The sequence below is a fragment of the Lissotriton helveticus genome, chromosome 2_1 (assembly GCF_964261635.1).
Source record: "Lissotriton helveticus chromosome 2_1, aLisHel1.1, whole genome shotgun sequence".
In the NCBI taxonomy this organism is placed as follows: domain Eukaryota; kingdom Metazoa; phylum Chordata; class Amphibia; order Caudata; family Salamandridae; genus Lissotriton; species Lissotriton helveticus.
Genome location: NC_136059.1, coordinates 103315299 through 103330225, shown reverse-complemented (window position 1 = coordinate 103330225; position 14927 = coordinate 103315299). Strand labels below are relative to the sequence as shown.

The 14927-nt window shown below is 43.4% G+C and overlaps 1 protein-coding gene across 3 annotated transcripts in view; it reads right to left on the bottom strand.

Annotated features, from left to right (window-relative positions):
- LOC144817763 (transcription factor COE3-like) overlaps positions 1 to 14927 on the bottom strand; it is a 473223-nt gene that overhangs the window by 283897 nt on the left and 174399 nt on the right. For all 3 annotated transcript variants that reach the window (XM_078674554.1, XM_078674555.1, XM_078674557.1), the window contains exons 5-6: positions 7134 to 7207; positions 3611 to 3679 (exon numbers count right to left, since the gene is read on the bottom strand). In XM_078674554.1, the coding sequence (XP_078530680.1) occupies positions 3611 to 3679; positions 7134 to 7207 (143 nt within the window). The remainder of the gene's footprint in view (positions 1 to 3610; positions 3680 to 7133; positions 7208 to 14927) is intronic.

Here is a 14927-nt window from a genome sequence, read left to right as displayed (position 1 = left end):
GCAGGGACTGCTGACACCTGGGGCTGCGCTACCTGCAGCAGGGACTGCTGACACCTGGGGCTGTGCTACCTGTAGCAGGGACTGCTGATACCTGGGGCTGTGCTACCCGCAGCAGGGACTGCTGACACCTGGGGCTGTGCTACCTACCTGCAGCAGAGACTGCTCAAACCTGGGGCAGTGCTACCTGCAGCAGAGACTGCTGACACCTGGGGCTGTGTTACCTGGGACTGCTGACACCTGGGGCTGCGCTACCTGCAGCAGAGACTGCTGACACCTGGGGCTGTGTTACCTGGGACTGCTGACACCTGGGGCTGCGCTACCTGCAGCAGGGACTGCTCACACCTGGGGCTGTGTTACCTGCACAGAGCAATGTGAGGGCTCAGACTGGACTGGATACAAAGGAGCTCCATATGAGGTCTGAGGGCCGGACTCGGAACCAGAAGCAGCCCTGGCAAACATGCTGAACCCATCCTTCTCCCGAGCCCCTTTTCACTAGCGCTTTGTTCCATCCACCCATTCCATCCTCTGTTACTCTCCTTTCACTCACTCACACGCGCACACACACACACACGCATGCGCACACACGCACACACACACACACCATCCCAAGCGGTTAAAGTGCATTGAATGAAGTATGGGAACTGTGATGTGTGAGGGAGGGCAGGGTCAAAGGCATGGCTAAAAAAAGATTTTTCTGTAAATGTTTTCAGTCCTTAACATTTAGGCAACAACATGATAAATAAATGCGACTTAAGTTAAATGCACTATAGTACTGTATGAAAACCTCTATTAGTTAATGCACTAGAGCGGTCTGTGTCTGTAAACGGGGAGCCACAGAGTTGAATCCTGGTTGGTGCAGTGGAGAACAGTGACTTGTGTGTGTCCAGTGCTACGAGGTCCCAGTCTGTGACAGAAAGCACTGTGAATATGTGTCAGGGCTTTACATTTTCATTACACACAGTATAGGATAGGCTGCTACAAAATGTGCAAAAAGGTTTAAGATAAAAGATATCTGAAACCAAAATATACCTTTTAGTAATAGCCAGACTGTACGTAGGGCAGTTTTGTTTTTATAGCTGTTCTTTAGAATCACACACTTCTCAGCTCAGCTGCTAATGCTCTTGCAAGGCCACTCAAAAAGAATAATACCGTGCCATCAGGAAGCTTCAAGTGATTCCATCAATTAAAGCCAATAAGGGCTCTCAAGCAGCCTTTACATTTGCAGATTAATTGGTTGCGCATATTTACATTCCTTTCAGGCAAGCAATCACCTGGGCAAAGGTTGCTAGTTTAGAGTTTAGCTGGCTGTCCCTCCTGTGGTTTCACAGCAGAGGAGACTCCCTGCTTTAGACCTCTGCTGAAGCATTTCGACTTTCGAAATGAACTGTCCTGGGATGTTTGGCTATAGATATGTGTGTGTGTGTTATATATAAATATATATAACACACACACGCACTTGTGTCACTCACGTGCACACGCACACACACTCATGCAGTGCAGGTTACTAGCTTAATATAAAATATATGCCTTACTCTGAGATCACCACATGACCCCATGTTATCAATGGCAACATTTTCTTGTCCCCAGTTTCTTGTTACAAGCCACAGTATTGCAGAACCTTATTACAATTAAGGCAAACCAGGACTACAACACCCAGAATGCACTGAGTTGTCAAATACAGTTCTTTAGCAGTTACAGGTGTAATAACCTTAGTCAAACTCTTCTGCTTAGCTCCGAGGCGAGCCCTTGCATCACAACACATCATAGTCAACAGACAAACCAGGAATCCCACATTCCTTACTTCCTAGTCAGCTGATCGAGGACAAATCATGTTATAAACGACTGTCACTTAACAAATTAGAAAAACTGCCTACACCTACGTGATGCAGGCCGAGATTCACCTAACAGACCGGGTCAAATAAAGCAGAAACAGCTATAAAGTGTACACAGGTAATGTAATCCATGCCCACTTCCCCTCTGTCTCTCAGGTTAAGATGTTTGTCCTTTTGTGTCTTCACTGAGGTCACAGGGTGAGAAAGGACAGACTGAAGACATAATGGCTGCACCACCACAAACTTCAGACCCAAAGTTTTACACTTGGAATGCTTCGCTTGTTTGAGAACAATAATGACAGGGGAACTTAACAACATCAAGAATGTCTGAACCCAAAATGAGATCACATAAAGGGGGCGGTGTGAAAAAATCTCTCCCCATAGTCACTATTATTATTATTATAGAATATTGGTAGAGCATACCCATGTAAGCGCTTCCTGGCACTGTAAGCTATAAGCTTGAATATTGCAACAAAGCACTTTTAGTGCAACATGCACAATACTTTCACTAAATATCATTCTCACAGTTCTTATGAGGTAAACCGACAGCTAAGGAAATTGATCAAATACAGACATTCCTACTAACCGCCATTCAAGAAAAGAGGATGTTGGGTCACTGATATGTACACGTCCTTATCATGTAGCTCTCTAGGAACTACATTCAAACACACTTTGTAACAATAGTAAAATGCAAAATCCTGAAGAAGCCCACTGCGGAGTCGAAACGTTCTCTACTCCAAATTTCCATCCTGTACCTGACTGTAGGAAATGTGACTCTATTGGCATCTGGCCTCTCCTACGGTCTCTCCTACTAGCTTTGACATATTCCACCACAGCTATGGACGTAAAGCTCTCTACAATGTAAATAACAAGGACCCCCTGTTCGGAATGTAAATTCTTAAGACAGGGAAATACACAATGTAAAGATCATGGCATAATATTGACAAAACATGTGAGAGGTAGGTACAAAAAGGGACCACAAATGCAAACAATTATAAAACCTCTGTTTCATTTAATAGATACACAATTCTTCATGTTAAAAACAAACACTAAATAAACATAGATTCAGACAAAAAGTACAACAACAAAAATGTTGATTGCCACCGTTTTAGAATTTTTTATTGACTATATTGTATGGAAATTGTATAATTGGTTTTTTGTAGTTATTTTTTTTTTGAACTTTTTGTCTGAATCTATGTTTATTTAGTGTTTGTTTTTAACATGGAGAATTGTGTATCTATTAAATGAAACAGAGGTTTTATAATTGTTTGCATTTGTGGTCCCTTTTTGTACCTACCTCTCACATGTTTTGTCAATATTATGCCATGATCTTTACATTGCGTAAAGCTCTCTACAACATATCTAGCTGCCAGACAGGTTGAGGAAAGGAGGAAGCAGCAGAAGCTACTAGTGGCAGGCCATATTGTACAGAAGCCTCCATCTGCCCCAAGGATCAATGGATAGGGCTCAACAATTTTTTTTAGATGGTGCTTTAGATGGTGCTAAACAGAACCGAATTCCAGGGCAAATGTGGTTACTATTTACTGAAAAAACTGTGAGAACAACAGCCAGTATATATCAGTGCCCCACAAATCACTGTGAATCTGCTGGCCACATTCAAGTCAGGGCAGTAATTATCATAGCTATTGTGGTTGACTTCCAGCAGCCAATAGAAATGGTTCTTGTGCAAGGTTCTATTCTGATTGGTTGAAAGAGTAGCCTATCGTGTTGGTGAAATAACATGCTCTCTCAGAAAGTGAAGATAGGCAGCATCCTACCTGTCGATGATGACGGGGTCAGAGGGTGTTTCATTCCGGTTTCCACAGCTCTTCTTGTCACAACATCGGCTGCAAGTGAAAAGGGTAGGATGTCGTTTATTGAGAGAAAATGGCTTTCAACCTTTCCAGTGCAAGTTTGTTCTCCACCCCAGTGATTCTTAACCTCTGCTCCGAGGACCACTGGGGGACCGGAAGACCTACTTAGGGGCTCCACAACTGTTTCCCAAATTCAAATAATATTGAAAAAAAATTATTAAAGTTCATGAATTACATAAAGTAAAGAAGCAAAATTTAAAATTCTAAAACTTTTTCTTTATTTGGTTGTGAATTAAATATTTCAATATTGGAGCATTTGTTCGCTTATACTTGTTTCTATATTTGTGTGTATTGTTTTGAGGTTCAAATCATTGAAATTGCAGAGGCAGTGGGTCCCCAGCTTCCAGTAATGACTCAATGGGGGTCCATGGTTTCCAGTAAAGATTCAGTGGGGGTCCACAGACGTCTAATGGGTAAGCATCGCTGCTCTTCGCAGTCAATTGGATGAAAATTATCCTAGATGTGATGGTGATGTGATATTACGTTTTTACATATCAGAAGCATAATTCTTAGAGATTTATGGCATCATCAATATCCTCAGGAGTTCCTCCATTGACACCTGACTATTGTCCATGGAGCAAAGAATCCACAGAGGGAAATGTAGGAACATTGACCATCATCAGCACATAAAATATTTTGGGCCATATGTATCAACATTCCGTTTTGCGATTCCTAAATAGCGATTTTTAAGGAATTGCTATTTAGAAATCGCAAAATGGTATGTATGTAGAAAATCGCTTCTCTTTAGCGATTCCTTAAAATTCTTAATTGCGATTAGCAAATTGCTAATCGCAATTAAGGAATAATTTCCCATTCATTTCTATGGGCCAGGAGGCCCATAGGAATGAAGGGGAAATGTCCGATTAGCAATTTGCTAATCGCAAATTGAGAATATTTTCAAGGGTGCAGGGGTGTCCAAAGGACACCCTGCTGCACCCCTGAAAATTACATGTGGGCGCATATGGTGCACATACATGCCTCAAGGGCATGTATGAGCGTCACATGGCACCTTTTGATTTAAAAAAAAATTGCTTTTTAAAGGAATTCGCAACTTACCACCAACTAGAAGTTGGTGGTAATTTGCGATTCCTTAAGGGCATTTTGGAATGTATTTTCCCGTTGATACATTGCATTTAAGGAATCGCAAAATTTGCAATTCCTTAAATGCAATCGCAAAATAAGGAATGACAAATTTTGCGATTCCTTATTTTGCACCCAAATTGTTTGATACATTCCATTTTGCTAAAATGGGTTCGCAAACGCCAAAATTCTGCGAATTTCGGCGTTTGCGAACCCATTTGGCCTTGATACATATGGCCCATTATGTTTTATTTTTTCCACTGAAAATCAGTAGCACGATACCTTGATCCTACGTCCAACCTGAACAATTACAACAGTCTTTTGGGATCTAACAGGCATATGCATCAAAGTAAATACCGGTCGCAAATGGGCAGATTCTCAGAATCTTTGCGACCGGTATTTTTGCATTTGGGATGCATCATCCCAAATGCAAAAATCGCAATTTAAGGAATCTCTAAATTGAGATTCCTTAAATTGCGATTGCATTTAAGGAATCCCAAATTGAGATTCCTTAAATGCAATGCATGACAGTCCAAAAAATAGCGACTTTGCTAATAGGAGTAGCAAATTACCATGAAGTTGAACTTCGTGTTAATTTGCTAAAACTTTGGAAAAAGCACTTTTGTGCATTTTTCAAAGTTTCATGTTGCACACACACACATGCCCTTAGGGCATATGTGTGTGCAACATATGTGAAGAGATCAATTTCAGGGGTGCAACAGGGTGTCATTTTGACACCCTTGAAATTGCATAAGCAACTTCAGGTACCTACTGGTACTCGCAAATTGCTCATGCAATCTCCAATTCATTCCTATAGGCCTGTAGGCTCATAGGAATGAATGGGACAGCATTCCTTACTTGCGACTAGCAATTTGCGAGTAGCAATTAAGGAATGTTTATGAATCGCTATTTTAATAGTGATTCCTACATGCATAGGCTTTTGCTATTCCTAAATAGCGATTCCTTAAAAATCGCTATTTAGGAATAGCAAAAGTCTACGTTGATGCATCTGCCAGATAGTGTAGATGTAACAACTGCAAAACTGCACAAAATGATGACTTTGTGGAAGTTCAGCCATTACTTCTAGGATTTCAGATCCAGGCCAGAATTTCTAAATATCAGTATGAGATGGGTATGCATTCTGCCAAACTAATGGAGATGTTTTACATAGTTAGCAGTGATCAGTACACTCTGGCAAGACTCTTCCCTTGTGGACTGATAGAGGATAGGGATACCTCTGGTGCAGGCCAAATCTTATTTAGGGGCGTGCAAAATTCGTTTCAATTCATTTTGGGTAATTTTGTTAAATGTTATCAACATTATGTGTAACCACGGGTAATTACACTAAAATGCAAAACTGGCATTTGGTGCTATATTTTAGCACAAAAAACGTTCACGTGTCCACTTTGGACACAAGGATTCATTTCATACTAACGAATAGTACAAAAAAACAAAAGCATTGCAAACAACCGCCGCTCACTGTCCATTGTTCAAAATTGCACGTTGTGGCATAATAGTGTCATTTCTGGAATGTCAGATAAAAAGAGTAACACAAAATTATGCTCTCGATGCCAGTGTAATGCACTTTTTGCCCAGGACTAATTTTCTTCACTAGACGAGTGGTGTCCAACATAAGCCCAGGTGAACAAGATCCAATGGAGGTTTCATGTTATCCACTTAGGGTTTATGTTCACACAACAAATGGAAGTCAATGTCAAAGTCATACTTTATTCATACATTTGTTATTAATCTAAACTTTAACGCTTAAAATATACTTCATCTCACATAAAAAATCTCACCATTTATTAACCCGTTGGTCGTGGGGGTAATTCCCCCGCTGTGCTGGGGGGCGGGGGGAGCGCACAGTGCCCTGGTGCTAGTGACAAGATCAGTTAGTTGTGAGCCACGGTGGCCGTGTGCACATGGCGAGCTGAGCTTTTCACGGCCACACCCGTTTCTGTAGAACGTTCAGCACAGCGGGGCAATTAACCCCGCGTGCGAGCGTTCTGACCGTTATGACGAGCTCAGCTCGTCATGAGCACAAGGCCACCGTGGCTCATGACGAGCTGAGCTTGTCATGAGCATGGGAGGGGTTAAAGAAAGAAAGACATAATATATTTGTCTAATTTATAAATAAAGTAGACATTTTATTAGAGATGATTTGTCAAGGTTATCCTGTAAATGTGGCTTGGATCCGTCCCCCAGCACCTGCCTTGGATACCCTTGCATTAGATATACCTTACATTTAAAAGCTCTTTATGATAAAGTAAGCGACTAGATCGTTGGCTGATACCACTCAAAGTCTCCTTAAGATGGAAGCGCTATGCCCCCCCCGAAGGCGTCTCACCTGCACATGATCTCGTGTGTGAGGAGCACCCGGCACATCTCGGGGTTCTTGTCTTGTCCTTCGTAGATGATTGCCTGCCAAGAGAGACCAAATGGGTCAGAAGCAGACCCCAAGAAGGTAAGACAGCAAAATACACTGGATCGCAGATTGGAACCCAACGCTGTCCAATCAGAGGACCCCCCATGCTGTAGAAGGCCAACTAGACAACAGAGAAGTGAATTTCAGTTAAGAAAAGTTTCATCATATCTTGGGCAAGATTCACAAAAAAGGCATACAGATCCACCTTTAGAATTATTCCTGCGCATGGAAGGAAATGTACAACATTTGGGACTGAACACACATTCCCAGCACTATCCCTATCGAGGTGTCAGTCACAGATCTCAGCTGTACCACCTGTAGTGTCATGTGGCATCACTCACCCATACAGTCACTTCACATCCACTTACCCACCCATAAAGCCACTCACACTGCCACTAACTCACCCACACAAACACTAAGACACCCACTCACTCACCAATACAACCAATCACACAGCATCTCACTCACCCACTTCTATACCCATACAGCCACTCACACACCTATATACACAAGGATAGGTACAGTCACAGAGCCATTCACATAGTATATGTTAGAAGTAGCATTACTCAGTAGTAGTGCACCTCGTATACTAATTTTACTTTTGCAGTAGGTTAGTATACATGTTTGAGACCTATAAACTCTTAAAAACACTTACACTCACTTGATGATGTCATCAGTGATGTCACTGACACTGCCATGAGTGATGTAATGTGTGAGGTAATAAACATTGCATTGTGGGGGCGTCAGTTATTGTCTGAGCCTAACTATAACCTCCCTGTAACCTTTGTTTTTTTTCGTGAATTTCTTTGTTTTTTTTAAATAGAAATTTCCTTACTGTAACATCCCCGTAACCTTTGTTTTTTAAGTGAATTTCTAAGGTTTGTCAAATTTGAAATTGAAAAATCTTAACTTAAAATTTAGTTACCTTAGAATTTAGCTCTTGGTCTGAAAAATTATATAAAAATTGATTTTATTTTTACAAATTGGTCTCAGATTTATTCTTGAGTGTGTTTCTTATTTATTGCATCTGTGAGTACAACAAATGCTTAGCAGTACCTTCTGATAAGCCTAACTGCTTGCCCATACGATCACAAAAAGAGTGTAAGTATTATTTACTTTTAATTCTGTTTACCTATAAGGGATCCACTGGACTCTCTACAGAGCATACTTCATTTTAGTACACTAAATAACGAGACAGATTCCTACACATACCCACTCAGACACTGACACACCCAGTCACAGACCCAGAGAGACACTCATATGCCCATTAACAGACCCACTCAGACACTCACGCACCCATTCACAGACCCATTCAGAAACAAATGCACCCACTAACAGACCAACTCACACACTCTTACTACCACTGACAGACCCACTCAGACACTGATGCACCCACTCACCCACTCGTTAGGAGACTCTTGCACCCACTCACAGACCCACTCAGACACTCACACACCCAGTCACAGACCCATTCAGAAACAAATGCACCCACTAACAGACCAACTCACACACTCTTACTACCACTGACAGACCCACTCAGACACTGATGCACCCACTCACCCACTCGTTAGGAGACTCTTGCACCCACTCACAGACCCACTCAGACACTCACACACCCAGTCACAGACCCATTCAGAAACAAATGCACCCACTAACAGACCAACTCACACACTCTTACTACCACTGACAGACCCACTCAGACACTGATGCACCCACTCACCCACTCGTTCAGAGACTCTTGCACCCACTCACAGACCCACTCAGACACTCACACACCCAGTCACAGACCCATTCAGAAACAAATGCACCCACTAACAGACCAACTCACACACTCTTACTACCACTGACAGACCCACTCAGACACTGATGCACCCACTCACCCACTCGTTCAGAGACTCTTGCACCCACTCACAGACCCACTCTGAGAGGCATTGTGAGAAACTGCTGTCTTGTTGCAGCACTCCCCCACTATGTGCCTGGTTTTTGATGCAACTTTGACGGCAGTGCGCTGGGTCACTGCCAACCAGATTCCCATTATAGTTTTCTTTCACCAAAATTGTACCACAATTGGTACCACTTCAGTCACCTCTACAAGTTTCTAGTCCATGGTGCCCATGGTTCCTAGGGCATAGGCACTGAAGAGGGTTTTCTGGGGCTGCAGCATAAATTCTGCCACCCTTGGGACCCCTCGCCAAACCATGCGCACAGCCATTACAGGCTGCATGCCTTGGTGCAGAGAAACCCGAAGAGTAGACATGGCACACATCCCTGTGTGCCATGCCCACAGACACTGCATGAAATATAGGTGCGTCACCCCTACAGCAAGCCTTCTAGCTGTAAGGCAGGGTGCACTATATTGCAGGGGTGGACATATATGCATGGCCAAATATGACCAAGCAATATCAAATCCTTTCTTGGATATTTTAAGTGCAGAGGGAAGCCATAGAGTGTACATGGGCTGGACACTTGTCATCATGAGTTTCCTAGCTCCATGATGGCTTCATTGTACCCTAAGATGTTTGGTATAAACTACCTCCTGTAAATAAATCCTCAGTGACGGATTTATTATTAAGTACACATAGAGGGTCCCGTGAAAACCTACTGTGATCGAGGGAGACGGCAGGCGCGGCTTGTTTTTGAAAACTGATGGGGTGTGGACAGTGAATATATACGTCTTCAATGACCCTGTGATTATGATATACAGAAGGATATGACTGCTATCCTTCACAACAAGGCCACTTATGCCCTGTACTTTTTGTTGATGCATTTAAAATTATAATAAAAAGGGATTCTTTGCTACAGCCACAAATAATAAGGCCGTTAATGATATTCACAGCCGTATCTGAAAACGCCTAATACAAAAAGTTCTGATTAAAAACTTTGAAAAAATACGTAGGAATACCTTTCGCCCTGAAAAAGTCCTACGGACGGAACGCGTTGGCTACGTTTCTTTTTTAACTGGAAGATTGTTAATAAAAGCAAGAAAAGAACCTCAAGTCCTACTGAAGTATTTTTTGGAACACTGTATTTAATGTTATTGTGAAAGACACACTGTGTGGGGTGCTGTACCATTGTGGTGTTTTGAATTGTACCCTAAGATGTTTGGTATAAACCACCTCCTGTAAATAAATCCTCAGTGACGGATTTATTATTATGTACACATAGAGGGTCCCGTGAAAACCTACCAAGCACTGGTATGGTCTTTAACTAGTCCTAGCTGACCTGCCACCACCAGACATGTTTCCGACCTCATGGGGTGAGAGCCAGGGCTCTCATGGGCCAGGAACAAAGCCTGCTCTGAGCGGGGGTGCTTCACACCTCCTTCCGGCCGGGGTGGCCTTATAGGGTGGGAATCTTCAAAGGCGATGCAGCCTTTGAAGTGCAACCCAGGCAGCTGCAGATAGTGAAGGATGCCATCCTCCCTGTCCTTCTCCACTTTAGGTGGGATGAAATGCGATAATATTAGTTAGATGAAGAGGTGTGCCAAAATTCAGCCAATACCACCCCTAGGGTGGGCCTGGCGATGTAGACACAACGTTTCACTATGCTCTATCTTGAGATGGTAGAATAACAACCTGTATATATAAATCTATATACAGATATATTTAAATATATTTTATTTTGAACTTTTTTTTCTTTCACCTTAAAAGCTCCAAAAAATTGACTCAATGGCCAAAGAATTAAGCTGTACAAATGTGCCTGACTTTTCAAGAGGCACTTTCGTTCCGGACTTTGAAGCCAGAAACATACCTTGCTTCCCTGTAGCATGATGGAATACAATCAGGGCCAATGAGGAAAAAAAAGTAATTTTGTGGCCACTGAGTTTCCTGTGTGTATACTTGCCATATAATTAAAATCTTCTGCATAATGTGCACATTTTAACAATAACATGCATATTTGTAAAGCTCACGTTCACCCAAGGGTGTCTTGCCACTGAATAATAGATGTTTATTGTTACCCAACTCAATGGTACTCATTTCATCAACCTGAGAGGGATGAAAGGCTGAGTGGAACCACTGGGATTTGAACCTGTGACCATGAGGTCGAACACAGTCCCTTACAATGGATGCAGTAGTCTACAAAGCCACCAGGCATGGCATATGAAATGAAAACTTTTTTAGGAATTAAATGGAGAAAAGATTATTAAAATGGATGCCCATGAGGTGTAACGATTTGCCAAATGCTTTGAAAAAGGTAATGGTTAACTTCAGTTATTCGTTGCTGTAATCAGGCTTCACAAGAGAAGCCAATTTAGCTTGTGTTAAAAAGTCAAACTAGAGAAGTAATTCCACAGACAGAACATACCTTGACTTTCGTTGCTAAAGAATTTAGCCAACCTGTTCACAAAATTGATCGTCCACTGCCACATAATTGCATTGGTCATGTATGTAGCGACCATCAGGCATATGCATCAAAGTAAATACCGGTCGCAAATGGGCAGATTCTCAGAATCTGCCCCTTTGCGACCGGTATTTTGCAAAAATTGCAATTTAAGGAATCTCTAAATTGAGATTCCTTAAATTGTGATTGCATTTAAGGCATCCCAAATTGAGATTCCTTAAATGCAATGCATGAAAGTCAAAAAAATAGTGAATTCACTAATAGGAGTACCAAATTACCATGAAGTTGAACTTCATGGTAATTTGCTAAAACTTTGAAAAAAGCACTTTTGTGTGTTTTTCAAAGTTTCATGTTGCGCACACACAAAGGGCATGTGTGTGTGCAACATATGTGCAGAGATCAATTTCAGGGGTGCAACAGGGTGTCATTTTGACACCATTGAAATTGCATGACCAATTTGCGAGTACCTACTGGTACTCACAAATTGCTCATGCAATCTCCAATTCATTCCTATGGGCCTGCAGGCCCATAGGAATGAATGGTACAGCATTCCTTAATTGCGACTAGCAATTTGCGAGTAGCAATTAAGGAATGTTTAGGACTCGCTATTTTAATAGCGATTCCTACATGCATAGGCTTTTGCTATTCCTAAATAGCGATTCCTTAAAAATTGCTATTTAGCAATAGCAAAAGGCTACGTTGATGCATCTGCCAGCATATTGTTAAACTCCACCAGGGAAGACACTGGTTCCAGAAGCTCTGGATACTTGCCGCTTTGTATGCGTAGGACAGCCACGAAACCCATGCTTCTATCTCTCACAGATTGCGGTTCGATCAATAACTCAAATAACAATTCTATTCTCTTCTCCATCTTTGAAACCCATCACGTCACGTCCTTGTTTTACATGAGCCCTGGTCGCATAGGTACCGCGGTGGCGTCCGCAGAGCGAGATCCTGGAAGTGAAATTGGAAGGTGGCATTTATTTAAGGCCGCTTGAGGAGTGGGCAAAAGTGCGTCAGCGACGATTTATGGAAACCAAGTGCGGAGTCATGCCTCTGCGGAATGGAAGCGTGAGGGGTAATACATTACCGCCTGAGAAGGACTGGTATTAGCCAAATGTGTGGCGGGGTCCACCAGGACAGGCAGAATAGATGAGCCTGGTAGGTCTGAAGAGAGTGGATGCGTGAGCGGAGATTCTAGAGGGATGCGGTGTACCTACAAATCAATGTGCTTCAGTGGGTTGAATGATGCTATGCCCATGGATACGTAACTCATAAGACCCTCTCTCCATCAGTGAATCTGTCCCCTTGTGGTGGGACAAGTGCTCAATTTGAGCCAGTGATTTCCGATGCTCGGCACCAGCACTTAATCTTCTACAGGGATGTATGACGTTACAGCGCATACTTTTACAACGCCTACCTTTACAACGCATTTTTTACACCGCAACATCCATTACAACGCACACCATTACATAGTGGAGAAGTGTGGCTCACTGGTTAGAGGAGGCAGACCTGGAAGCAGAGGTCAGCCCGGGACCAGGGTTCAATTCCCGGCTCGGCGGGGTCTTGAGTCCTAAAATGTCCATGGACTCGACAATTCTCGCTCCGGTGCCTACTCGATTCACGGGTTCACACTCTGCGACTCTGGGCAATAGCTTGCTTAATCTCCACAACGGCCCCTCGCGGCGGGATGCCTGGCTTTCACCTTGCGGATATCCTGCCGGGGTTATCTCACAGGGGAATACCAGGACGGGTTCCCTAAGCAAGCGCTTAGAAACCGCTTGGTGATTTGCGCTATATAAATTCCGGTACATTTACATTTACATTACAACGCATGCCATTACAACGAATTCTTTGAAACTACCTTTACAACGCATTCCACTACAACGCATACTACATTTACAACGCATACCATTACAACGCATTACATTACATTGCATGTAAGGTAAGTGTTGGATAGTGTAGGGGTAAAAATTACTATTCTAACTCCAGGGGGTGCAGCAGTAGGGTAAGTGTTGGATAGTGTAGGGGTAAAAATTGCTATTCTAACTCCAGGGGGTGCAACAGTAGGGTAAGTATTGGATAGTGTAAGGGTACTATGTGTTGTAATGCTATGCGTTGTAATGGTATGCGTTGTAATGACTGCGTTGTAATGACATGCGTTGTAGTGGTGTGCGTTGTAGTGTCATGCGTTCTAAAAGCATGCGTTGTAATGGATGTTGCGTTGTAAAAGTTTCGTTGTAATGGTAGTGCGTTGTAAAAGTTGCGTTGTAAAGGTTGTTCCCCATTCGACAGTGCTTACTCCACACAGCCACATTTTCCTTCTACATTTGTACTACATCATCTTCACACCAACCCCACACAGCCTTCTCACAAGTCCCTCTCTGCTTCCAAGCCAGAACCCTTTACAGAACGCCTACACACCATTCGCACTAGTCTCATTCTGCACATGCTCCCACACCACACCTCCTTCTCACAAACCGCGGCCACCCTGCACACCCACGGAATTGCACAAGCTTGTTACTGTCTCAACAAACATAACACACACTCCATGCTTTGATCTATACCCCAATTAGCCTGCACCATACTCCCAGTCCTACAGCCCTCCACATCAGCCCCACAGTCCCTCCACATCCGGTCAAGCCCCCCTCAGGGATAACAGCATACTCCTTCCTCAAGCAGTTCCAGAGTGCCCCTCAAAATTCCCATAGTCCTTCCAGAGCAAGACCCACAACCTTCCAGACACACACCATACTCCATCCCCACCCAGTCAAACACTCCCCTCGACACACAGTTCCACATCCCTCCACACACAGAGAACAACACTCTCCTCCGCAGCCAGCACACAGACAAACACTCACCTCCACACAAAGCTCCACACCCCTCCACACACATAGTTCAACACCCCCATTCACAATTCCACACACAGTCAAGGTAGAGAAGTGTGGCTCAATGGTTAGAGCGGCAGACCCTGATGCAGTAGTCTGGCCGGGACCAAGGTACAATTCCCGCCTCGGCGGATCTCGGGCTTAATTTCCTCGGACCTGATAATTCTCACCTCGGTGCCTATTCTAATCATGAGTCCCACTCTGCACCTCTGGGCAATAGCTTGCTTAATCTCTACAACGGCCCCAACAACACTGAGGATGCCTGACTTCACCTTGGGGGTGCCCAGGAGTGGGCTCCTCACAGGGAAAGGCCAGGAAGGGTTCCTCTGCGGTATTCGTACAAGCGCCGAGATACCTACGGGTAGTCGTGCGCACCTACGGGTAGTCGTGCGCTATACAAGTGCGCAATCATTTCATTTCAAACACTTCCCTCCACACACAGTCCCACAGCTCTACACATATAAACACTCCCCTCCACAGTCCACAC